Raw genomic sequence first — 27,278 nt, 5'->3', positions numbered from 1 at the left:
GAAAGAAGAGTGGCAGATGAAGATGATGGACTTTGCAGAACTGGCAAAGCTGACAGGAAAAATCCGAAACCAGCAAGATCAAGTATTCCAAAAGGACTGGAGTAAATTCATACGATATTTGAAAGATTATTGTAAGCTATTAACATCACTAGCAGGGTTGTTTGAAGACTTGTAATTGAAGGGGACAGAGCCTTCAGCTCTCTATATTGGACAAACAGGCCAAACCTTACGCCAAAGAATAAACGGACATAAATCTGACATCAAGAATCACAAAACAGAGAAACCAAACTTAAAACCATGGAGAGACCTGGTCTGAACAAAGACATTGGATTCTTATCTCATTATACATGACTAAGCCATTTTTCACCTTCTCACCCCTTGCCTTTTCCTGCAAGACCTATTGCAGTCGTTAAGAGTCGTCAACAGGCTCATCTCAGCTATCTGCCAATCACCCATTCCCACCACCCTTCTGAGTAATACCCCTCCCCACCTTCTCACTATATAGAAGGATCTGGCAACTTCTGTTTCAGTGTATTTGAAGAAGTGTGCATGCACACGAAAGCTCATACCAAGAACTAACTTAGTTGGTCTTTAAGGTGCTACTGGAAGGAACTTTTTTATTTTGACTATGGCAGACCAACACGGTTACCTATCTGTAACTGAAGGGGACAGGTTAGGTTACCCAAAAACCTGTGTAGTCACCCCCCCCCCCAAGCAGGCCTCAAGACTTTTAAATTACTTTCTCTGAGGAGGGTTCAGTAGCTAAAAAAGTGTTAGCTAGCATTAGCTTTGCTGTAACAAAAAAGGCTGAGAAAACTGCTTTTTTGCTTCCCAGGCTTTCAGTGGCATTGTCTTACCAATTGCAACTTTCTTCCGGGAAGGGCGTCAGAAGAGCGAGAAAGAAACAATTCTATGGAAGATTGTTTCTGCCAACATTCATGTGTAAACTCATGAGGCAGGGCTCCTAAGGAGGGGGAGAAGGGTACCCCGGATGGCTCTTTCTCTGAATTAACCCCTCTGTGTCTGTGTGGCTCCTTCTTCCCTTCCCGGGTGCAATGCTCTTCCTACCTTTCTATATTCATTTAAATTTTGAGTTATTTTGTAATGTGTGTAATTAGAATCGGAAAAGGTACAAAATGCAATGGTATAAAGGTTAATTTTGAAAGTCATGAGGCGGGAGGGAAGGAAGCTGACAGGGACGTAAAGTGGAGCGTAATGATGTGAACTGTTACGGAAAAATCTGGGTGCGGGGTTACTCTGCCACCCAGCTCATCGGACTAAGTCCGTGGGTCCCTGCGGAAGAAAAATGAGCTCAGCCGGACGCAGGAGCAAACTGCAGAAGATCCAAGTTTATTGCGCAACAGGTTCAAGGCGAGATTGAACCCCGAGAAAGGGGTGACATGAACTTTTGAAATTTCCCTCCATGTCCCAGAATACAGTGCAAAATACATCCCAGTTACATCACGAATACATTAAGGAAAGGTTGGGTTACACAGATTACATCATGAATACATTAAGGAGAGGTTGGGTTACACTGGATTAACATATGGAGGAGGGAGGGGGGAATATGCAGAGCTGGAGATATGCGCAGATAAGCACATCCTGAGAAGACAATGGTCCGTGTACGCATAGTCTGTCACCTGGCATTGCCCGAGGAAAGGTTTGGCAGAGTGATTTTGACAGGATTACTTGAGAGATTATGGAGGACAGGGGAGGGGTGATGGAGTCCTAGAGAAATTGAGCAAATATATTGTAGTGAAGAAGACATGCCCCCCCCTTCCGTAACAGAACGTATATTATTACATGGAAAATAAACAAAAATTGTGTGTGTGAGCGATATTGGGGGGGGGGGGAGGACAGGTAAGCCCCGCCCCACATAATCGATCACATGATGCAGCACATGCACACTATTTGAATAGCAATGCCCATCAACTTGGGGCGGAGGGCGTCCCAAAGTTTTATTTGGAGGGACCTCGGCCCCTAGGAGTAGGTAGATTGGCACGGGTGCGAATCTCTCCTTGCTCCATCCCGCCACGGGGTTGCCGTGATAGCAGCGCGGGATTGGGGGGCGGGAAGGCCATGACATCCAGCCAGCTGTCGAGGAGTTAAGCGTAGCGACGGAGGAAGCTATTGCCGAGGCTACTCCTGATCCTCGCACCCACGAGCTCCTCTCCCTCTTCCCGGCTCGCCAGCCCCCCTTCCCCCAAGGCTGCACCGCCATCCACGTGGTCCCTTGCGCCCTCCGCGCCTTTCGGCTCCGCCCCCCGCCTCGACGTTCCCTGGTTTGGCTCCGCCCTCTCCAGAATACCGTCCACGAGGGAAGGAGCCGGTCCAATGTGCAGAAGTGCTCGCCTCTCCTCGAGGCCTGCTGGGGCGCGAGAGGGGGCGAGGTCATGTGGAGGACCCGGACCCCCTTCAAATCGCCTCGCATATCTCACGTCGGTTATAGTAGCTTTTTATTTCATGCATGCACCCCAAAGCACTTCTCTGGGAAACGCAGTGAAGTGCCACACGGGACAATAGGAAACCATCATAAAAGTTTTTGTTTTTATTTTTAGGGGAAATCCTTGGCCACCCAAGGATAGATCATGCCTGAGGTGTCATGAGCCAGAATTGGGGAGCTTGAACGGAACTAGTGCTCCGTCCTGGAAACTGAACAGCAGGGCATGCAGAGCAAGCCAGCAGTCAGACAAGAAGAAGGGGACTTAGCACACATGCAAAATGTGCTCTCCCCCCCCCTTCAATGAATAAGCACAGTTAGCTAGTGTAATCTGACATTACAGACTTGTGCATATGTGCATTCCCAACTAGGCTTGAACCTAGCACCTATGGTTTTTTATTTTCAGAAAGTAAGCATTGCCATGATTGTATGCCACAAAATTATGTTCTCTTTCAGTTTACTTGTTTATTCAGTTTCATAGGCAGTTATTGTTGTTTAGTCGTTTAGTCATGTCATGCTGATAGCTTCAAGAACACTGTCCAACCATGTCGTCCTCTGTTGTCCCCTTCTCCTTGTGCCCTCCATCTTTCCCATCATCAGGATCTTTTCCAGGGAGTCTTCTCTTCTCATGAGGTGGCCAAAGTATTGGAGCCTCAGCTTCAGGATCTGTCCTTCCAGTGAGCACTCAGGGCTGATTTCCTTAAGAATGGAGAGCTTTGATGTTCTTGCAGTCCATGGGACTCTCAAGAGTCTCCTCCAGCACCATAATTCAAAAGCATCAATTCTTCAGTGATCAGCCTTCTTTATGGTCCAGCTCTCACTTCCATACATCACTACTGGGAAAACCATAGCTTTGACTATACGGAACTTTGTTGGCAAGTATCAACTGTCATAGGCAGTATCAACTGTCAATTTGTGAGTAGCGACTGCTGCAGTAACTAACAGCCTCTTATGCCCAGATTTTCTGACTCTTCATCGAAAGCTGCTAGCATTTCCTAGGCAAGCAAAATGTGTGAGACACCCCCAATCCTAGATGGTTTGTGAACAAGTTAAAAAGCAGATGTCCCACTACTGATCCTGTCTTAGAAGAGGTAAAGCTCTGAATAGGACCAAAGCTTTTTTCCTGGGTACAGTCTAGAATTATTTATAGTGTATTTATATTACTAATCTTGTTGTTGTTTAGTCGTTTCCGATTCTTCGTGACGCCATGGACCAGAGCACGCCAGGCACTCCTGTCTTCCACTGCCTCCTGCAGTTTGGTCAAACTCATGTTGGTAGCCAGCCACTTCATCATCTCTGAATCTACTTGTACTTGTCCTCCAGTCTTCCTCATTAGAATGTTGGGTGCCTTTCAACCTGAGGGGCTCATCTTCTAGCGTCACAACTTTTATATGCCTGTTGTCTTTGTCCATGGAGTTTTCATGGCAGGGATGCTTGCCAGTTCCCACTCCAGGTGGATCACGTTTAGTCAAAACTCTCCACTATGACCTGTCCATCTTGGGTGGCCCTGCACAGCATAGCTCATAGCTTCTCTGAGTTATTCAAGCCCCTTCACCACAACAAGCCAGTGATCCATTAAGGAGTTACTAATCTTACTGAATGGCTGGAATAGCACAAATGTTATTAAACTTTCTTTCTTTCTTGTCTACAATGTCTCTCCCTCTCCCAGTCAACCAAGAAAGTGTTTTGCTAAATTTGTACAGCTAAATGTGAAACAATTAGGAAAGTCTGCCATCTTCTGGAAGAAAAAAGGATTCCCAAGTTGGTAATTTCCAGAATAGTAGCATGTTGCCGCAAAAACAACAATATTGTGGCACTATCAGTGTGGGTCCATGGGGGTGGGAGAGGGTGTGTGGGTGTTTGCTTGTTTAATTAATTAATTTCTATCCCGCTTTTTCTTCCAGAGGAACCCACACCAAAGTAGTAAAACAATACAATTAGGACTGTGTGACTTATCATTTCTATTATATAAAAAGTCTGGAATGTGTTACTGATGTCTCTGGCCTGCTTTTTGTCTCTTTTTCAAATTTCATACCTGTTTTCTGTGATAATTTTGTTCTGTGCTTGCTTTTGAATTTTAATATATAACAGAGTGGCTAAAGACAAACAAAAATCATTTGGCCTCCCAATTAGGAAGATGTGACAGAACAGAACATGCTGATTAGCTCCTTCCTTCCATCAAATTAGCATCTCATTTGCATGCATAAGGTCACAGGTCCAGGTTGGACTGTCTGAAGCCCCTGTCAGCTGTTGTCAGTCAGTGTAGTGCAGAACTAAATGGACCAGTGGTCTGACTCAGTATAAGACAACTCCCCATGTTACCCTCCATGTGTTTGACGGGTAACTTCTGCATTGGGGAGGCTATTATACTGCTGTATGATTTAGAACCCCAATAACCCAATGAATACAGCAGGCTCCCTGTTACATACGGTAAGTTGCCCCTCCAATGTATAGAGAGCAAAATAAGTACAGTGGGGGTGGTAATAAGCACATCTCCACTCAGGAACTCTGTCTCTAGTTTCGGATGTCATGTATCTGATCCTGCAAGGAAAAATCAGTCATGAACATCCATCCAGCAATATGTGGTGTAGGATCAAAGTACATGTCTAGAAAAATGAGTCACGTGAAGCCCTGATCCAGATCAGAACCATGCTGCACAGCCAAGGAGTGAGCCTACGCTTCCCTCCACTTACTGTTCTCCCACTAAAAGGTCCCCCAGTTGTTGCTAACACCCAAAGGTGCTTTGCCAAAAAGAAAAGAAAACCAACACACCAAAAAAGCAGTCACTGGGGAAAGGCATGGGGCAGCAGGAAAACAACATTTGGAGGAAAGGGTGAAATCTCTATTATCCGAATCCTACGTGGAATCCACACGGTTTGTTTGTTTTTTAAAAGTGGTCTGAGAATATTGTTTTTAAACGCACACTTAGTATGCAGGTTAGGCCCTTAGCGGTTCACCAACAATGGCAACTGCACTCCCCATTACCTTCTCTCCTGCATGGTGAGAGTGTATCATACTGGGCTAGATTAATAGTTTCCCCTGCAACACCTGAAAGATTCATTTATTTAAAACAACAACAATAACAGTAATAATAATACAGTAGTCGTGGCTTTTTCCATGCCTCTGCATGCAATCTGACCAGCCCGGAAACTGAGGCTGCTTTTTTTTGCAAAATCTCCCCCAAAATTAAGTTTTTTACCTATTTTTAGGAAAATCGCAAAAAAAAAAAAATCGACACTTCTTATTTGGGCTGCCATACGCCCATGGATTTACCGGACAGGTTAGTCGCTTTTCCAAAACTCCGCTCGACGATTACCGGTTATGTCCGGGAAATTCAGGGCGTATGGCAGTCCAACGACGGCAAGAAATGAACAGCCTTTTTTCTTTCTTTTTCTTTTGCAGCGTTCGGGCGGAGTTATCCAGCGGGCGGGAGCTGACATCGCGCGGCTTCGTTGTGAATCCCTGTTGCCTAGCAACCGAGGTCGAGCTGAATCCATCCGCCGCCGCGCTTCTTCCTATTTAAAAGATGGTTCCCGAAGCCTGCGGCTTGGCGTCCACCATAGTGACGTCATCGAGGCGCGCCAGATGCGAAGGAGGAAGGAGACGTGTGGGCCTGAGGAGCCGAGCCGGGAATCTCTCCCCTCACGGGGAGGGTGCGGCGGTGATTTTGGACGGGGGAGGAGGCCCCGAGGCCAGAAATGCTGCGCGGCCCGCCCCCTTCCATGTGCTGCTGAGCGGAGCTCCTGAGCCCCCGCTCCCTCCGAGAGCTTCCACGGGCCCAGGGGAAGAGGTCCATGAAGCCCTGGGGAAGAAGGGAGAAGGAGAGCTTCCCTTTTCGCTGAGCCACAGCTCCCTTCCCAGCCGCTGCTGCTGAATAGCCAAATATATAGGTACCAGTATTTCAAAATAGAGGTCTTGCCCTGCTGTGGGTTTTGGCGACTGCACCGGGAATAGTACCAAATTGGGTAGCTAAATCTTCTCCTAAGCACTGATGGTTGTGGTAGGTCAGGAGTGGGAGCCCTTTTCAGTCGGAGGGCCATATTTATTGCCTTCTGGGCAACCTTCTGGGAGCCGCATGCCTGTGGTGGGTGGGGCCAAAGGGGGCAAAGTAGCAAATTTAAATTTTGCCTTTGTACTCTTAGGCTAGTTTATACACACACTCACACGGCTCTCTAACCTCCACCCGGAAAAGCGTGAGGCATGATCAGAGGTCAGGGATGAGTTCCAACTAGGATAAATACTTGGGTGTGAAGCAAGGGAATTGGCAGGTGGGGCATGGGGAGGCACCTGAAGGTCCAACAGAGAGAGCCCTGGGGAATTGCATTTGGCCTCTGGGCTGAGATTCCCCAATTATGTGCTAGGTAATGGGACCCATTGCTTGAGCTGAGGTCTATGTATCTCATTTAGGAATGCCCAAGAATTGCAATGTTATGAGGGAAGTTCTGTAGGTTCGTTGGAGAATTCAACTCCAGGAGAATATTATTCCCACACTGGAATGCCACTGGTATGGTCAACGAATCTCTTCAGTTAACAACTGTTTGTGGTAGGGGGCAGAATTAGCTCTAAAATGGATATTTTCTGCTCACATTATTTGCAAATGCGTTTGTCTTTGAACCATTACTTCAGTTGCTGCAACTAAACACCAAGTAAAACTTGTGTGTACAGTAAGTTACCTGTCATTACATTAATAAGCTAGGGGTGGCTAGGAGGTATAGCCTTAACAACCTGTGAAACAAGAAAGATTAGGCTACTATTCTGAGTTGTGCACCCTTGTTTTGGAGTGAGTTCCATCAATTCAGTGGTACTTGCTTCTAAGTAATTATTACAGCAGATAATGATTTTGAGTATCTGCTATAGTAAGTTCTTGAAGGTTTATTAAAATACATTTATATACTTTATAAAACAAAGGCAGAGGCTTTGATTGTAGAAGTCTTGTTCTATTGATCTACATTAGGAAATATTCATATATTTGTCTCTTTTTTAACTTCCAAATAAAATTGAAGTAATTGACATGGGGGAAAGTTAAATAGGTGGCAATATATGGTTTAACTTTGGCCACACTGTTGTGCTTTCCTGAACAGGTGGTGCTCCACCATTGTCCTTGCACTTAATCTTGTCTTTGTCTTTATTAGTCTGTAGTTCTGAGATGCTTTGATGTTCTACAATTTGCCTAGCACACATCTCACTGCAAATAAATGTGTACTGTTCTGAGATTTTATTGCATTAAAACATAGAATTTCTATGTTTTATGATATGCCTATGCTTCTGTTAGGTAGGGATGGTCGTCATCTGAATGTAGTTGAATAGCGCAATTAGAAGTGAGTCAAGGTAGACGACAGGCCCATGGGATAGAAGAGAGAACCGGCAGAAACCAAGATCCTCATTCTCCACCTCTTTCAAGCTTGATTCCATTAGTGAAGCAGACTCTTCTCTTAACAGGTTACTCAAACTCTGAACCTACCTTCTCAACGCTATTGTTGACTGGAGTAATTCACTATGGCTCCTAAAGATATAATGACTAATTCTCATGCCAAGTCCATTCTCAATGCAATGAACTCTCTACGAAAAAGTAACACACTTTGTGATGTGACCCTTCGTGTGGAGCAGAAAGACTTTCCAGCCCATCGTATTGTGTTAGCTGCTTGCAGTGACTACTTCTGTGCTATGTTCACCAGTGAGGTAGGCAAGATGCAGAGTACCCACATTTTTGTTTTTATTCATGCAAATAAGAAAGTAGCTTGTAATACAACTTAAAAGTGCAAAAATGCCATTAAGGTTGCAATTCTGTATGCATTTATAGCTTGATCTTCACCAAGCAGCCCTAATGCACATTATGCACAAAGCCATGTACTGCTTTTCACTTACTCAGCAATTAAATCCATCTTAAAATGCAATCAAGGTCAACAACAGCACTGCAGTAGGGAACATCAGGTCTTATCCTGTACCTCTAAAGATCTAGACACCTGCCATCAAAAAGCATACGAAGACATGGCCATTTGCCCCTTGGATGGGGGGCATTCCACAGCCTGGGGGCCACCATAGAATTGGCCCTCTCCTGCACTGCCACAAGAATCATATGGTGGCAGTCTTGTTAGCAGATCTCAACATCCCAGTACAGTATAAGAAAAGTTAAATTGTAGGCTTCCTAATGTTTCAACTTTATATACAATGTAGCTTTCTTGGATAACTAGGCTTAGAAAAATGTTATCTCTGTTGCAAATCCACACTTTAAAATTGTTACTAAGCTGGCTGGCAAATGTGTTTTGTCTTCTGGTCTACCAGGAAGGAAGCTTTACAAATGTTGGTGGTTCTTTTTTAATATGGCTGCAAGTGACCCATGTAAGTACATAATGGGTAAACAAGCCATGCAGAATTTTTGTAGGATAGAAAGGCATTACTATGTTCTCCTCTCAACCCTGAACTCAGTGTAATAAGGACATTGCTGTAATTTATATGTAGAGGTGCATGTTAATTACTTTTGGTGAATTAATTTGCCTGCCCCTTGACAGCATGTTATTAAAGCCTTTGTTTCTCTGATATTTAAAATAACACTTTTCAAAGTCGAAACAAAATATATAAATAAAAATTCCTTCCAGTAGCACCTTGGAGACCAGCTAAGTTTGTTATTGATACGAGCTTTCGTGTGCATGCACACTTCTTCAGATACATGCACATGAAAGCTCGTACCAGTAACAAACTTAGTTGGTCTCCAAGGTGCTACTGGAAGGAATTTTTATTTATTTATTTTGTTTCGACTACAGCAGACCAACACGGCTACCTACCTGTAACTAGAACTTTTCAAAGTATGATCCTTGCACCAAAAGGTCTGTAGGGTATTTGTTATATGTTCCATTTGCTGAAATATTCATGTGAGATTATTAATGCTTTGTATCTCTTCCCCATTGCCCCCACTGTAGTTTTCCAGGTTATGTTTTGGAACCCTGTAAAACCCAGGGAATAAAAAAGTACTTCCCTTGTTTATAATTCACAGCTTTCAGAGAAGGATAAACCCTATGTGGATATTCAAGGGCTAACAGCATCAACTATGGAAATATTGCTGGACTTCGTATACACAGAGACCGTTCATGTAACAGTGGAGAATGTTCAGGAGTTGCTTCCAGCAGCCTGTTTGCTTCAGCTGAAAGGTAATGACAAAAACATACAGTGTAGATCAGGAGTGAAGAGCTTTTGAGAATCCTTGATCTGTATTGCCCATTTTTTAAAGAGATTTATAAAGTGGTGAACACAATTAGAAAACAAATATATTTAGACTAATAAACAAATATAAAACCAGCAGCTTCTAATACAACATGAGCCTAACCTTGTCTAAAAGCCCACATGAACAAAAGCATTGTAGCTTGAGTGACCCTATTCAAATGAGTGTGTCAACCACTTGGGTAATATGATTGAAAATGCCACATTGCAGATACCAGTGGGTGATACTTTAGTGGGCTGGGGTCTGAAGAAATATCTTGAACCATGCTCTCAGCAGGCAGAAGGTGCTCCAAGGATTCACCAGAAGTGTAGCTTGATTAATAAGGAAAGCCAGGAACAATATAAAAGTCAAGGAGGGTTCCTTTTTAAAAGTAGAAATTTTGCCATAATGAATAAAAGGATCACAAACATCTCTGCTTGTTCTTATTCAAGCACAGTAAAACATTCTTCATCAGGTGATGTTGGTGGGGATGTGGTATTTCTGTGGTTTCATGCCTCATGCATTGATTTTGTAATTGGACAGCAAGTAGGAACTGTTCTCTAGTGCCACACTTTTTATATAGAAACTGAAATTTATAAACTGCCTATCATAATGCATTCAGAGGCAATGTACAGAAAATTATATTACCAGCACTACATATAAAATCATATTAAAACCCACATTACACCATAGTAAAAGGTATATACTTTTGCAAATTTTCATACTGGGACTCTTTAGTGAGAGAGTCTCCCCATTTTAAGATTGTTAAACTTGAAATTATATGCATACTAGGAACTGCATCCCTGCTAGCACTTCTTGCCAGCCCCACTGCTCCTTACCAACCCCCTCCTTTTAAGCCTGGCCAAACCCCCCTCCCTTTTATGTCACAATTTGCATGGCTGCCCATTGGCCACACAGACTTTAGCTTACAATTTTATTATATACTAAGATACTGAACATTCAGTTATCTGAGTTCTGGGAGAAATGCAATCCTGAGAACAAATGAAAATATAAAACTGTAAAAGCTGTTGATTAGTACAGTAGTTTGGGAGCGTTTTCTGGGTAGTAAAATATTTATGTCTTTGTGAAAGGGTGGATATTGTTTTTGTAATATGGATAAAATACAATAGTTAATTAAGAATGTATTTTACTGATGTCACACCATTTTTAGAATTTATTACCACCAAAAAGAATCTCAATATTACTTACCAAGAAAAATGTCAGGCTGGTTAAGATAAAAAGAGGTGGCTTTTTATTTACCAGATTTAGTGTTTGTTAGGAAAATGGATGGATTTGTTAAGCGCAGTTTCCCCCCCTCTTAAACACTTTTCAGAACAATGACTTAGCCCTCTGAAGTGCAAATCATGTCATTTCTCACAGGAGTGAAGCAGGCTTGCTGTGAGTTCCTGGAAAGCCAGCTGGATCCTTCCAACTGTTTGGGGATTCGAGATTTTGCTGAAACACACAATTGTGTGGACTTAATGCAGGCAGCCGAAGTTTTTAGCCAGAAGCACTTCCCAGATGTAGTTCAACATGAAGAATTTATTCTCCTAAATCAAGAAGAAGTGGAAAAGCTAATAAAATGTGATGAGATTCAGGTAAAATATTCCTTCTTGTTGTCCAAAGCAATGCTAATAAGTTCTAGTATTTGATACAGGAACCAAACACAACCTAGGAATTAACCAGTAAAATACTGTAGAGCTGACCGATGGAATTCATACTTTGGAGGTTAGCAATTTACAATCCATGAGCACTTGTAAGATCTCACTAGAATTCTGAGAATCCTAGTTTTCATTTCAATATAAAAGCAAGTTGGTAGCCTTTACAGTTACCAAGATCTGTTTAAAGAAGCAATGGCAAAAGAGAGAATGTGAACAAAAAGGGGTTAGAATGGATGCAAGGCTAAAATTCAGAATTTATGGCAGAAGTGGGGCAGGGTGTAGGAGGATGTACAAGATGGAAGTCTGGAATAATCAATATAGATTTACAAAGAAAGTCCCTGGAAGACCTAGAGAAGAGCTCTGCACTCAAGAGGAGCCCTTACTTGCTTCTCCAGGAATGCTCCCTGTGACACAATGTGGAGGTGTCTCCACAAGTACAGGAGGTTTCCTGTTGCAAACAGTAGCCCTTGAACTCTCAGAGGAACATGGGAGTGACCAGAGCTTATGTCCTTGCGCCCCTTTTCCCACCATGTATGTGTGTTAAACCAAGATTCTGAATGTCCAAACAAGGCTTTTGAGGCACAAGGTGTGGGTTTTTTTAACAGTTGGTCCATGCTCTTAAAGAGTTACAAATCAATACTTAATTTTGTGCTACAAAATCATTGGCAGTAAATGAATGAAGCCATTGAAGAATGTTAAAGTGTGAAGTGCAGTCTTGCTAGTTACTCTGAAAGATTTTGTAAGGCAGGTACTCTGAAAGCATTTTGTAAGGCACCACCCAGATCTTAAGCACATTTGTGCTTGTAAATATGATCACCCTTTTATCAGTGGGAAAGAGCCCTCTTTGTTCTACACTCATTCTAACCCTATCTTGTTAAATATATGTTTGCCTAGGTTAACATTATGGGAGATATTTGCTTTATGAACAAAACCCAATTGCTCTTAAAAGAGCAAACCCAAAGTTGAGTTGGGTGGGTGTGTTATTGTTTTTTACTTTGATATGGATTTTTGTGTTTTTATGTTGTAAACCGCCACGAGATCCTCAGACAGAGGATTAGTATAGAAATTTAATAAAGAATAAAAATAAAAGGGACTGCACTTTCTTCAGAGAAAATGCTTTTTGAAAGAAAAAATCTTGCATGGTCATGGTGAGGAATATGTGCTGGTCTTGGGTTAGAGTACTGTTTAGGGAGATGTTTGCAGGGGTGTTTGTTGCTGTTAACTGATTATTATTTTTACCCTTATTTTTAATTTTTGCTGTGATTTGTGTGGAAATTGTTCAATTTGGTTGTGTACTTTTTGATGTGTCTATTGTTTTTGACTGCTATGGTTATATTTGTAACTATGTAATTTGTTTCATGCTGTAAGCCACCTTGAGCATGGTTTTAGCTATGGAAAGGCGGCATACAAATAAAAGGATGCATATCACATCATTGACATTGCACATTATATGCTTCTCACAGTTACACGACAAGGTCACGCATTTCCCCCTCTAGAGAGCTGCCTGTGCTTGCTTTGCAAGGTGGATCTTGCTTTCCAACCACCATCATTTTCTGTGCAAATGCAGCTTCCCCACACCAGAAGTACAATCTATGCTACACCCCCCTTAAAGTAATCCCTCCTCCCGTGTTGTAGCCATCTATTTTTCAAAAGACTGATTAATTCCATGCCTTTTCTTATAGGTGGATTCTGAAGAGCCTGTCTTTGAGGCTGTTATTAATTGGGTAAAGCATTCAAAGAAGGAACGGGAAGCATCCCTGCCAGAGCTTCTGCAATATGTGCGCATGCCACTACTCACTCCACGCTACATTACCGATGTCATAGACACTGAGGTAGGGCCAGTTGCCCTATTATGCAGCTCATGGAATAAGTCCTGCAGAACAACTGCTGTATTTAGGAAAACCTCACTCATAATAGTAACTTTGTAATGTGTTCTAGCTGATCCTTTGCATATATACATGTTAGAATATGGGAACAAAGATTAGTACCCCTGCAATTCTCCCTTAAGAAGAACCCTAACCTCAAACCCATCTACTTTTGTGTATTTTTAATTGCCGCATCCATGTAAAGAAAACCAACCCATAATTTTCAGTTATTTAGCCACAGGCCTTAGCTATTCAGATGGCTTAATATAACAAAATAACATCAGTTTTAATAAATGTAATACACCTAATTTGCAGTCTACTACACAAGTCAAGGTTCCTTGGACAAATATTTGCAGCTGCCATAGAAAAGTTAGGCTGCTTTTAGAGTAGCCTTCTTTTTAGTATTAGCAAGTAGGTAAACAAGATTTTTGCAATTTTGGCCAATGGGTTCTTCCCTCTAATAACTGAGGAAGGAATTTCTGTGCTGTATCCTTGAAAATTAGGACAATAGAAGGAAGCTCACAGAAGGCTACCTGCCACCCTACCCCAGGCAGTCCTTTGCATTGCCTCAAAAAGGGGACCTTCCTGAGTGGTGTGGGATAAGGCATAGGGCTTTGCTAAAGGAAGAAAGAATTGGCCAAAATCAAATTCACAAATCAGTATCCTTAGTATATAATTTTACATTCAAACCAATTAAGTTATTGCAAAGGTCTTCTGGAACCAGTGTTTTAAGTTTTAATCCTGGAAACTGTATTTGAATAAAGATTTCTGTTGCATGCTCCACCAGCATGGTTTTTCCATGTTTTATATTACAGTACTTGAATTAATGTAACTGGACTAATTTTAGATTAATTTCATTAAATATTAGGGTTTTTTTGCAGTGGGTCATAATGTGCAAGTATTTCCATTCTTCTACTAGCTATAGGGAATTTTGAAGAATTGTAAAAGCGTATAAAGAATTGGATAAAGTGAAAATAATGCCTGTATGTTTCTGCAGCCTTTTATTCGATGTAGTTTGCAATGCAGAGACCTTGTAGATGAAGCAAAGAAGTTTCATCTAAGACCTGAACTTCGGAGTCAGATGCAAGGTCCCAGAACCAGAGCACGTTTGGGTAAGCATCAGAGAAGTGCATATCAAAATGGCTGGGAAAGGGTATGGTTTAATGTCTTCTGCCATTTGGCAGGCTCAGAATGAAGCAATGCTTCATGGTTATAAGGGGTCTGTTCTTTAGTGTACCTGAACTTTGGAACTCCCTGCCTGTTGACATTACACAGGTACTGTCACTGTAATCCTTTAGATGCCTGTTGAAAACTTTTGTTTCAGTGGGCCTATCCAGACATACAATTTTGATATGTAATCTGTTCTTAATTTGTTATGCTTTTATTGCTTTTAGATGTTTTAATCATTCTTCAAATGTTTTAAATATGTGTTATTTTATGTTTAATAATGTTTGGACGCGGGTGGCGCTGTGGGTAAAACCTCAGTGCCTAGGACTTGCCAATCGCATGGTCGGCGGTTCGAATCCCCGTGGCGGGGTGAGCTCCCGTCTTTCGGTCCCAGCTCCTGCCCACCTACCAGTTCAAAAGCACCCCTAAGTGCAAGTAGATAAATAGGTACCGCTTTATAGCGGGAAGGTAAACGGCGTTTCCGTGTGCTGCTCTGGTGCCGGTTCGCCAGAGCAGCTTCGTCACGCTGGCCACGTGACCCGGAAGTGTCTGCGGACAGCGCTGGCTCCCGGCCTCTTAAGTGAGATGAGCGCACAACCCTAGAGTCGGACACAACTGGCCCGTATGGGCAGGGGTACCTTTACCTAATGTTTTTATTATGGAAATGTTTGCCGCCCAGGACCTTTTGGGAGGAAGGGCAGGATATGATTTTAAAAAGTAAATAAAGCTGTGCCTTCAGACCATCCCCGGAGATATAGGGAAGGATGTGGGGGGATGCTGCTCGTTTGCACAGACGTAATAAACATGTGGGTACAAGGACCCAGACAGCAGCTGTATGATACAAAAGAAGCACCTTCACAGCTTTGTCTAAATAACTGCTTTGTAGGAATAACCAGTGCTTTTTTAAAAAAAAATGTTTAGGGGTACTCTCATTTTGACTTAAGAAAATCACCATTTTATAGTTAAAATTGGGAAAAATAAACACAGTAAATGGACACAAGTACAAAGATTCACAAAATGTTTAGGAGGTATGTTTATCCTTGCGTATCCCCAGAAAAAAAACACTGGGAATAGCAGCTGTTGCCCCCAAACACACCTTTGGGGAAGTAAAATTGCTGAAAGCTACCTGTAGTTAGGCAACACATTCATTTACATACCTCAGGTCCTGCACAAACATAAACAATGCTCAGAAAACAAATAATTGTTAGCTAGGTCTTTTAATTACTTGGATTAGTGTGTCTGTGTGTGTGGTATAGATGGATGTTAACTGCCTTGCAAATACTTCTGCAAACTGTCTAGCCTCAGAAAATTTTGCTAGCCTATCTGTCCATACTTGCCCACATAGCATATGTGACTTAAAAGAGAATGAAATTGGTTAATACTAGCTTGCATGCATGCCTGGAAGCTATTGTTAATCACGAAAGACAGCCATATAAATTGCATCTTATAAACCTGGTATAAATGATAAATATAATTCTTAACGTGTGTTCCAAGCAAGAGAGAATCTCTGTATATAATAAGCAAGCATATTAAAATACTTCTGCTGCAGTATGGTATTTAATATTACTCTCAACTGAAGCATTGTGTAAAGAAGGCTTGTTAGAAGAAAATGGAAGTAAGTTATTAGATAATATTACGGCTCAGTGGTAATTTTCAGATACTCAAGCCTTTGCCTGACAGGCATACAGATACTATTCTTAGATTCTGTATAAAGCTGAAAATTCAACCTAAATTTTTTAATGACAAACTGATGATGCTGGGAGAAATTCAAAGCATATTTTTTTAAGACAACATGTTCAGGATGTTCTGGAAAGTGAGCTAAAAGACTTCTCATGTGGTATGACAAACATCCTTGAAGCTTCACTATTATCTTCTGGATTGGAGCAATTAATTGGAAATTAATAGAATGGACTTGCCAAGGGCAAATATGGTTGGGAAACAAAGCCCAAGTGCACAGCTGCAAAATGGGCTGTAAGGTTGTCAAGAGAGAGAAATGAAGATTATATGGCACAAGCTAAGCATGAGTCATCTGTGTGGTGGTGGTGTTGAAAAGAAAAGAGCAAGGGTTATTGGCTTGGATCCACAGACATAGGATATTAATACAGTTCAGTTTGGCGTTAAACCAAAACTAGATTCTTACTGTCACACTTATCTAGCCTTTAGTAGATTGATGGGCAAAATAGCAATCTCAAGGCTGTTGTTAAAACAGGATTAACTATTCCTCACAATCATGTAAGAAAAAGCAAAATGCAGTGAAATACACCAACTCATAGATAGGTTTGCTTACATGCTATTGAAATTTTTTTAAAAATTAAATGCTTAAGCTTCATGATTTGCAAATTGTGTCCTGTGTTTAGGCATAATTCAGGGGTGGCAAGTGGAGTGGGGGATTACTAAGACTACAAAGTGCAATGAAATCAGTTGCTTAATAAAATAGGTGTCTCTTGCTGGAGAGTTTAAAAACATTAGGCAAACTGTCAAGAGTAGCTTAAGAGTATGTAGCCTTGTATTTAACAACTTACCTAGCAGCCATAGGAATTCTATGTAGATGCGTTAAAGGCCTGACTGAGAGATGGATTACTCCATCCTCCTCAGCCAGCCCACTTGGTTTCCAGTCTAGCAACAGAGGAAGGAAAGTCTCTTCCTCCACAACCATCACAGAAATGCAGTGGCAGAATGAAACACCTATCCTTTCACCAGTCTGCAGTTTTTTAGTAGCCTGCATTTCCATGCCAACCACAGGTGATGGACTTCTGTTCTCCACAGCTGGCATGAAAATGCAGTCCACTAGCTCTTTAGCCAAGTTATCAAAAAATAAAATAAAGGCTAGTAACACTTGCACTTTTATTTTCAAGGCTGAACTAGTGTGCCACTCAGTTCTACTATTCTTGACCCACTACTTAGAGTTAGAGGATCGGTACACCAATAATGGAAGTAAAAAGTATATACTCTAGGATATTCACCTTAAAGTGGTCCGTTTTTATTCAGGTGCCAATGAGGTTCTCTTAGTAATTGGGGGCTTTGGAAGTCAGCAGTCACCTATTGATGTGGTGGAGAAATATGATCCGAAGACACAGGAGTGGAGTTTCCTACCAGTATGTAATTGTTTGCTTTATCACATTTTTTTTGCAACAGTAAAATACCAGGTATATACTTTAATAACACATGTTTGACCAGTCTGATTAAGCTTACTAAGAGCTAACTGCACTTACTAGCTGATGCATGTAACAGTGCCTCAACACCTTTTTTTAAAAAAGAGATGAGGGAATTTAAAACAGGGAAGCAGCAGCTGGGAGTTCTTTACCATCTCCCTGCCCTCTGTTTTTCCTGTGATTGCTTTTCCTCCGTGGGGTTTGCAATTGGAAATGCTTCTTTTGAACCTTGTGGTTGGAAGAGTTGCTGCAGGGAGGGCTTCACAAAGATGTTTCTAATGCAGGCATCTTCTCCACGTAGGAAAATGGATAAACCCTGTAGTATCACTGTTGTGAAATTGTGGGCTGGATTCGGCCTGCCAAACCAATGCAGGTAGCTCACCACACATTGGCAAAATCTGACCATCCCTTGCAGCACTGGGCTGAGAGGTGTTTAACTCTCTGCAATGTGTGTATCTCACATGTGTGTCTCAGGGGCATGGAGTTGGCTAACATCTGGCTAAAAAAAGGGTTAGCCAGCTCTGCCGTACAGCATCATCTGTGGGCAATAATACATGTGTTTCTGAATGGTGACTTCACACCAAGTATGTGGGTGGCAACATAGTCTTGCACACATGCTAGGATAATAATTACCAAGAATGAACTGCGAGTCAGAAGTCCCCAGTTTAAATCTCATCTCTTCCTAGAATTTACTGGGTAATCTTGGGCAAGCCACACTCTTCCATTCCCACCAACACCCCCCTAATAATTTCCACCCTCAACTCCTTTGGGAGGAAGAGTGGCATAGGCTTTTAATAAAATACTGCCCTTTTTTGCCTTAATAGGGCTATTATAAGGATTGTCCTGAAGGCATGTGAAACTATTTGAACCCATGAAAGCATTGTACATATATAAATGTTAGAAAGGCCTCTTGTGTAAAGTAGTCTGAGATGAAGAATTGGGGAGGTTCTGGATGATGCCTCACAGAGCCATCTGAAATTTAAATTAATGTTTTCTAAATCCCCTGGTGAGCTGTTTGCTTTCTATATGTCAAAACCTTTTGATACTGCATTCCATTGAGGCTCTTCTCATCTCATGCAGAGAACCTCAAAAGTGTGCTGCATACTGAAGACGTGAGCATGTGAAATTGAATATATTGAACATATTGTTGTAGATAAACAGGATATATAGAAATGATAAGCCCTGACACATTAGTGCAGCATTGTCTGTACTGATCGCACTATCTCTGTATGGAATCAATAGGAAATTGCAGGTGCCCATCATACCTAAAGATACCCAAAAAAATTGCTTCCATTTTTTTCTTTATGCATAGAGTATCAGCCGTAAAAGACGCTATGTTGCCACAGTTTCCTTGCATGATCGGATATATGTAATAGGTGGTTATGATGGTCGTTCTCGCCTCAGTTCTGTGGAATGCTTAGATTATACATCTGATGAAGACAGTATCTGGTACTCTGTGGCTCCCATGAACGTTCGACGGGGCCTAGCAGGGGCTACAACCCTAGGAGGTATGTATTGGTAAACGTATTCTAATTCCCCTACTGATAATCATTGCTGGAAACAATCTTAAGTACATTCATTTTGCAGGGAAATTAATTCATTTATTCAACCAACATAAACGCATATTTGTAAAATACTGATTTCAAATACTGTGATTTGTTTAACTGTTGTGTTACAGACATGATCTATGTTTCTGGAGGTTTTGATGGAAGTCGGCGCCACACCAGTATGGAAAGATATGATCCCAACATTGATCAGTGGAGTATGTTGGGAGATATGCAGACAGCTCGAGAAGGAGCAGGACTGGTGGTTGCTAATAATGTTATCTATTGTCTTGGTAGGTAACTTCAGTGTATTTACAAATTTTTATATGGTAGTGCCTCAGCTGCAGTCTGGTGAAAAGACTATGCAAGAAGCTGTAATTAGGAAGTGATCTTGCAAATTTCACAGCATTTGTAAGTTCTGTTTTGCCCTGGAATGCCCATCAAGTATGAAAGGTTTCTTCCGTGGAAAGCCTTTGAATTCAGAATTCCAATATCTGAAAGCAGTAGGCTCCATATATAAACATAGAAACAGAGCAAAGGCAATGAATTTTGCAGGACAGAGCTCAGAAATTGTTGCATTGCATCAGTCCTGTATCTTTTGGTTTTTAAGAGGTGACTTAATTTTTAAGAAACCATCCCAAAGAAATCCGTAGTAGGTGCTTAAGAGTTGTTCAGCACAGTAGATGCAGCAGCCCTCAGCTCCACAGGCTTCTCAGCCTTCCAACCCTGAAACTTCTGCCTTCAGGATCCAGATGCCCAAGCCAGCCACTGCCACTACTGGCCACCTTACTTCACCAGCCAGCTTGGGGACCTGCTGCTTCTACTGCTGCCAGCTGGCCAGTTAGGAGTCAGTCTGACAGGAGGAGTGTGGGAACAAGGAAAGTTGGTAGAAGCAGTGGACAGCTGGCCTGATAATCCACTGCTGCAGTTGCCACCGCCAATCTCTAGGCTGGCTTGCTGCTGCCTTCCTCTTCCTGCAGTCCTCCTCCTGCCAGTCTGACTCTTCATCCTAAAATGTTTGGCAACAGCACAAGAAAGTCTAAGTCTTTCATGATCCTCCCTGCATTCCTCCTTTGCACCTCTGACATCAGGAGAGGCAAAGGAGAAGTGGTGGCAATGGGGAGATTGTAAAAGGCTTTTGGTGAGCTCTAAAGGGGATGTGGGTGTTTTTGGTGCGGAGGTTGGCTTGGTGAGTCAAGTGAAGTGAGCAGGGGCAATAGCCCCTCATAAAAGTAATACAAGTAATTTAATGGGTTCCTCTGCTTTCAGGTGGTTATGATGGTCTGAACATCTTAAATTCTGTGGAGCGATATGATCCCCACACTGGGCACTGGACAAATGTCACTCCAATGGCCACAAAGCGCTCAGGTGAGAGTCCTGATCAGGGTGGGGAGCTGTTGGCAGTATACCAGCTGTCTTTAACAGTATTGGTGGTTTAATAGGGACCATCAGATTAGAGTGAGAATTTTGTTCTTGCTTCTCCCTGCAACTGTACTCCTACAGAGTAGAGCTCCTGAAGCTTCCAAATAATGAATCTGGAATTTACTAAGGGCACCAGTAACCAGCCCTCTCTTCCCAGCAGCTCTCCAACTACCACAGGGTTGTATCAAACAGTGCATGGAGTTCTGCTCATGCAATGTGACTTCCACTTCTCCTCTCCCTTCATGCTCCCAACATCTGCTCCAGACAGTCCCCCAGCTTCCTGGTGCAGATTTTTTTTGGGGTAGTGGTGGTTAGGATTAGGGTTAGAGAAGATGTCCTATTACACTGCACAAGCCTGTTTTGTGAGGACCGTTAGATACAATTCATAATATCTGAATAGCCTTCACAATATAAAACATCTGTTTTCTCTCACTCCTTTATACAATTAAGACAGTTTGCATACTGTCTTTAAATGTATATAAATGTATACTTCTCTTGGATTATTTAAGCAACTTTGACATCCTGTGCAAACATTACAGTTCCGGGAAGATTACTTTCCCCCTGTCACCTTTGCAGTGGTAGACTGTGACTATTAAAAGAGGCAGGCATTATGATAACTTCACTCACCAAGGGGCTTGTTCATTTTCAGAAGGCAAGAGGCACAATCTTCCAACCAGATATGCCTAATTGTGGGATTTGGTGCCACATTCCATGGTTTTTCTTTTCCAGGAGCTGGAGTAGCCTTGCTGAATGATCATATCTATGTGGTTGGAGGGTTTGATGGAACAGCACATCTCTCCTCTGTAGAGGCGTATAACATTCGCACAGACTCATGGACCACAGTCACCAGCATGACAACCCCCCGCTGTTATGTGGGAGCAACAGTCCTGAGGGGGCGACTTTATGCCATAGCAGGGTAAGGGGGCCAAGCTTCACTCAGAAATACCTTTAAGCCCTAGCATAGCTGGGGAAGTCTATCTATACTTTTTATAAGTGTATTAGATGCCCAGTAACAAGGCAAAAGGCCCATCTGATACAGCATTTGTTTTTGCGCACTGAGGCACATGATCAAGATCAAAAATGCAGGAGGGATGAATGCTGTTGCGCTAAGGTCTTGCTTGCAGCCTCCCTATAGGTATCTGTGAGAACAGGATGCCAAAATAGATGAGCTACTGGCATACCAGGCGGGAGTTTTCCTTCTGTGAAATTGTAATCTGTAGACTGGTCCATAGGGTGGGTTTGTTGTAACATGGTCAAAGATGGACATGGCAAGTGTTTCCTTGCACTGACCTCTCACAAAATACAAGAGTTCTGTCGTCGTATGACTTTATAGGGGTGGGTGTGCCACGTCTCCAAACTATTATCATCTCCTTTTTTAGAGTTCAAGGCTTCAACATGTTCTCATCAGTAATCTTCTCTCACATGTAGGTACGATGGGAACTCGCTTCTGAGCAGTATTGAGTGCTATGACCCTATCATTGACAGCTGGGAAGTGGTGACATCACTGGGAACCCAACGGTGTGATGCTGGCGTTTGTGTGCTGCGTGAGAAGTGACCTTAGGGGGAAGGCCTTGCGAGAGCACCTCTGTGGAACTAAAAGACTATGGGAGAAAGTACTGGCTCACTTGCAGCTATTGCTCTTGTAGCTGTGGATGCAGTGACCATTGCTATCTGGCCTGCACTGCAGACCTTCAGGCTCATCTTCAAAGCTACTGATTCCATTTAAAAAACAATCCACACACAAGGCACTTTGAACTGAAAACAGAGAAATCACATGCTCGTGTAATGATAACCCTGTGAAAGTGAGTTGCCTAAAGCAGTAAAGATGTCTATGCTTTCTGGCCTGTTGCATCTCTAGAACATTGGCACATACAAGGAAGTTTGAGCATGGCACCAACGATTTGTGCCTGAATGTTTCCATGTACCAAATATGCTGCAGTGCAGACATACTGTTAGTGAGCATTGTGTGGGCACACTGTGTTTTGTTTTTGGACGCTTTTTACGTTCTGCACAGACTTGCCCATGGTGCTGGGGAGAAGAGCCAGAGGCTGATACATGCAACTGATAAAGACTCTGTGTGTTGGTATAAGCAATCTGGCCTTCCACCATAACGGAAAAGGGGGCAGCGGAGACTATAGCCTGCTGGAATATTCAGTCTTATCTGCTGGGAAGAAAGGCAAGCAGACAGGAAGAAAATACTGAATTTCGTGTTTTTACCTGAAGAGAGGGTGTGTGTTCTAGTACTTGCGAACAAAAACCTGTTTACATCTGCTATCTAAGCCAAGTTTTTTTTAGTGTTAGTGGAGCAGTGAAGTAGGAAATCTTGACATATTGGCGGGAAAGAGTATAATGTGCTCTGGAAAGGGTGCATCTGCCCAGGCCACTTAGGCTGCCTTGCGAATGTCCCTTCAATCTCCACAAATCACTGAACATCTCTTCTCAACCCCACACTGGTCTTAAGCCTGATACCCTGTGCAGGCCTTCTGCATGAGCATTGTCAGCACAGGTTGTCTTACACTCAGCTTTTATTGTGCTTCTGCTTTAGCACCAAAGTAGGAGCATGATACATTATATTTTGTTAAGAGCACACTAATGTTTACAGTGCATTGTAGGTTTACCTGGTGTCATTTCCCTCCAGACCCAATTACAACAAGGCATTTCACGTGAACTGGAACATTTGCTCAAGGCATCTCTTTCGTGGCATATTTATGATTCTCCTTGCCTATTTTAATACCCCTCTGGTGTGTTATGCAGCTTGTACTAGATATGTGAATTCACACCACATTGCTGAAATGGACACCTGAGCCTGTGGATAATGCGCCTCCAACCCCTCATGGATGTGCCCTAAACTTTCAGCATGATCCTGGAGCTCTCTCTCTCCCATGACCCACTGAGCCTCTTCCTGTCACACAGCTCTATTGGGAGCCAAGGGGTGAATGTATTTATTTGCTGGGTGTTATTGACTCCTTGCTTTGGGGATATGGTAGCATGGGAGAATGATGCACTTTCGAATAACACTGAGTTTATAAGTCCTGTCCTATCACATCAGTGTTTGTGATTCATTTCTTACGTATTTTTTAATAAAAGTATCTCTGGTACATGTGAACATTTGGTTTCTCCAAGTAGGTTGCCTTTATTTTTGCAGTAGCATTTATTATTTAAACCATTTTTAAAAATATAAAGTATTTGTTGGTGAAGTGCTCCTTTTATGTTGGCTTCTTCTGAAGAGGTGCCAAATGGGCATTGGTGGAATCTACATTTGCCCACTTTTCTCTTAAGTTCATCTCTTTTTTTACAGCTTATTTCTTAGAGAAAGTAAAGAGATGGGGATTAAGAAAATGTTTATAGAATAATAGAATTGTAGAGTTGGAAGGGACCCTGAGGATCATCTAGTCCAACCCCCTGCAATGCAGAAATATGCAGCTGTCCCGTATGGGGATTGAACCTGCAGCCTTGGCATTATCAGCACCACACTCTTAACTAACTGAAGATTATTTTTACTTTGATGCATTTGCGGCTTTCTTAATCTTGCATATCTTCAGATCTCCTTTTCCACTCTTGCTTACATTATAGTATGACCCCATTGCTCCTTTCAGGGAGGGAGCTGTCATCTATTGAGGCAGGCTCTGAATGAAATGAATAATGCATCTCATCATCTGGTAAAGAAGTTGCCAAGACTCTTTTGAGCCCTTCCACTTTTCTCTGTAATATCTTACCATAAAACAGAGGCAGGGAGCTCTAGCCAGGTATCAATCTCCTTACACAAGAAGCCATCACATTCTTCTTCCTCTTTAGTACTGTATTTTAATCGAACTCAGTGAAATACATTACAGGAGAGAAAACTGAGTAGTAGTCTGAACAGAGAAACCATGGGCACAATGAGTTGTTTGGAAGGCACAATGGCCACATGTGTGAATGGAGTCACGATTTATTTTGGGACGACTCTTTCCTTTCGGTTACTTATTCTAATTCCACCCGCCTAAAAAAAAAAACACACACACACACACACATTACGGCATCTATGCCAGCCATCAATAATTCCCCAGTTAGCAAACAGGAACAAAGAAGAATCCGCACTAGCAGGGCGTTCTTCCCAAAACGAAAGTGGGATGTGCGCGCTGCCACCTTTCCTGGCATAACGGAAAGCTGTCTTCCATTCACGCAGACGTGTTCCTGGCAACTTGCAGCTGGCGGTACTGTGAACAAGGGCGCAGAGCCATTTGCTCATCTTTTTTCCCCTACTGGGTTCGTAGCTGATGAATTCAGCCGGCGTCTACTTTTACTATTTCCGTTCGATATTATATTAGTACTAAAAAAAAACCCGAACTGGTGCAACAGCAGGATTGCAAAAGGAAGCAAAGAGCTTTAGCACTGAGGAGCGCTGGACTGCGCCGCTCGCTCGGTCTCCTCTCCGCTTTCCCGTTCCAGAGCCGCCGCGTAATTTGCGCGCGCGCCTTGCAGAGCCGGCCGAGGGGAACAAAGCGGGGCGCCTCTCTCGTCCCCGCTGGTGTCGCCCCGCCCTCGCCCTCTTGCGCCTGCGTGGCTATGGCGGCGCCCGGTTCGGAGATGGAGGCGGCGGGCGCGGCGGGGCCGGAGGAGCTGGTGTGCGCGCGGGGCCGGAACCGCAAGGCCGTCCTGTGCCAGCGCTGCAGCTCCCGCGTGCTTCTGCCTGGCACCGCCACCTTCACCCGCCGAGAGGTAGGCAGCGGGCGGGCGGGAGAAGGGCTTGCTGGGACGCCCGTCCTCGGCCCGCCTCCGGGTGCCGCGAGACCGGCTTGCCGAGGCCAGGGCGGGGTTTTCGGAGGAGCTTCCCGTTCCTCCGGTGGTGCTTTGCTTAATAAGAGCCAGAGGTAGAAATTTCTGCCTAGCCCTGAAGATCCCTCGGTGATTTGGGGTCAGTCATTCTCTCTGACTCGCCTAACGCTACATTGCAGGGAGGTTGCGAGTTAAAAATGGGATATATTGCGGGTGTGGAGGGGGGTTGATATCTGCAATGTTGAGCTTGTTAAAGTCCGGGGTATAAGTGAAAATAATGGCTATGAAAGGAAAGACGTTTAGAAAGACGCTTGGCGACTTGTCTGGCTGCAGAATGGGAAGACTGAAGACACCCTGCAGATCCTAAGAGGCATATTTCTTATTAACACATGCTTTACAGTTATGGAGATAAGTGTTGCCTAAAATGAAGCCCTGAATCCAAAATCTAGGTGGAGAGCCTACTTTGCAGCCAGAGGCGTACCCAGGCTCCCTTGCACCCTTCGCAGTGAGCTGTCTCGCCCCTGTCTTCCCTTGCACCCTTGGCAAGGAGATCTATTGCTGTGGAGAGGCACAATTTTTGCACCCTGGGCCTGCACCCTTTGCAGGGGCCAAGCTAGGCAGCTCCCAGGTACACCCCTGTTTGCAGCTAGTCAACTTGTGTATGCTAAGGGAGGCTAACCAGTGTTATTGGACTCTGATTCCCATCAGCGCCATCCAGCGTGGTCAATAGTCAGGGATGATGGGAGTTGTGGTCCAACAACATCTGGAGGGCCACAGGTTAGCCACTCTTGATGCATATTCAAAGTACAGTGGTACCTCGGGTTACATATGCTTCAGGTTACAGACTCCGCTAACCCAGAAATAGTGCTTCAGGTTAAGAACTTTGCTTCAGGATGAGAACAGAAATCGTGCGGCAGCGGCAGCAGGAGGCCCCATTAGCTAAAGTTAAGAACAGGTTAAGAACAGTTTCAGGTGAAGTACAGACCTCCAGAATGAATGAAATACTTAACCTGAGGTACCACTGTAAGAGTGAAGAGACAGGGAGTTGTGTGTTTGGGAAACTGTAGAAAGCTCTAACTATCCCATAGTAAGTACCAGCATATCATGCCAGCCATGTTGCTTCTTTCACGATAAAAGCAGCTGACTTGCTTGTTTTGTTGCTTGGCAGCTTTTCCTCCCTGCTATGAAGAAGAAGACCGCCCTGGTGGGTAACAGTGACTTGGATGGGGATGTCCTACAGGACCACTGGCTGGTTGATGACATGTTCTCTTTTGAAAATGTTGGCTTCACCAAGGATGTTGGAAATATAAAGTTCCTGATCTGTGCAGACTGTGAAATCGGTCCTATTGGCTGGCACTGCTTGGATGACAAAAAGAGTTTTTACGTGGCCTTGGACCGTGTGTCCCATGAATGATGTGCTGGCTGGTGACCAAAAGATCAATGATCTTCCTGTCGGCTGGTTCAGACATGTTACAGCTACTCTTCTCTCTAGCAGACTAATGTCTACTTTGTAATGCCAACATGCAGCCTTGAAAACGGCTCAAGAATGGTGCCCTAACGTTGCATTGAAAGAAGTGTCTGCTTATATTGCTTGTCAAGTGACTTACGACTCCCTTGAACCCCTTCTTCCCCATTTAATTCTTGCCCTGAGTCCTGTTCTTGTCTAAAATCTTGCAGATTACATTGGTGTAATTTGAAGCAAAGACCTCGCTTTATTTAATTATTGAGTGAATAATTTTATTTTTTTTCTTTTGCTTTTGGGCAGTATCATATCCAGATTTATGGTTTTCTGCTGTATTTTGGACCAAAGGGTGCATACTTTTGACTTTAATGTTTACAGACATGACTGCTATATCTCTGTCAATTGACATTTTATAATTGACATTTTATAATTTCTATCTTATAACTGTTATTGAAAGCCAAGTCTTGGTTGCGGGACTTTTTAAATGTGGGAAAATAAAACGAAGCTTTTGAGAGTGCAGAAAGAAAAGTACAAGAAAAAATGTCATTGGAGGAGCTAACCTTCTAATCCTTTACAAATATTTGTATTTAATTAAATGTAAATCAAGCTTTTCAA

The 27,278-nt window shown here is 43.0% G+C and overlaps 2 protein-coding genes across 11 annotated transcripts; both read left to right on the top strand.

The window, feature by feature from the left end:
• Window positions 1-5,795: 5,795 nt before the first annotated feature.
• KLHL12 (kelch like family member 12) lies at window positions 5,796-23,552 on the top strand. 10 transcript variants are annotated; one of them, XM_083508479.1, is made up of 13 exons: window positions 5,796-6,101; window positions 6,848-6,983; window positions 7,880-8,119; window positions 9,432-9,585; window positions 11,016-11,233; window positions 12,979-13,128; window positions 14,159-14,273; window positions 17,317-17,423; window positions 18,793-18,988; window positions 19,159-19,317; window positions 20,294-20,392; window positions 21,176-21,362; window positions 21,875-23,552. In XM_083508479.1, exons 3-13 carry the CDS (start codon window positions 7,937-7,939, stop codon window positions 21,999-22,001), a joined length of 1,695 nt encoding a protein of 564 aa, XP_083364605.1. In that variant the 5' UTR covers window positions 5,796-6,101; window positions 6,848-6,983; window positions 7,880-7,936; the 3' UTR covers window positions 22,002-23,552. The 10 variants fall into 10 exon arrangements, with proteins under 10 accessions (XP_083364605.1, XP_083364606.1, XP_083364609.1 ...); XM_083508478.1 differs by having other exon boundaries at window positions 5,976-6,330; window positions 6,848-7,104; XM_083508481.1 differs by having other exon boundaries at window positions 6,002-6,101; window positions 6,848-6,949.
• A 1,422-nt stretch (window positions 23,553-24,974) lies between these two features.
• Window positions 24,975-27,278, top strand: RABIF (RAB interacting factor). The gene is made up of 2 exons (XM_083508493.1): window positions 24,975-25,144; window positions 26,370-27,278. The coding sequence occupies exons 1-2, from the start codon at window positions 24,992-24,994 to the stop codon at window positions 26,613-26,615; spliced, it is 399 nt and encodes a 132-aa protein (XP_083364619.1). The 5' UTR covers window positions 24,975-24,991; the 3' UTR covers window positions 26,616-27,278.

Source organism: Podarcis liolepis (genome assembly GCF_965112155.1).
Source record: "Podarcis liolepis genome assembly, chromosome: 6".
Classification (NCBI taxonomy): domain Eukaryota; kingdom Metazoa; phylum Chordata; class Lepidosauria; order Squamata; family Lacertidae; genus Podarcis; species Podarcis liolepis.
The sequence above is the reverse complement of the archived record's forward strand: the minus strand, read 5'-3'. Positions and strand labels throughout refer to the sequence as shown.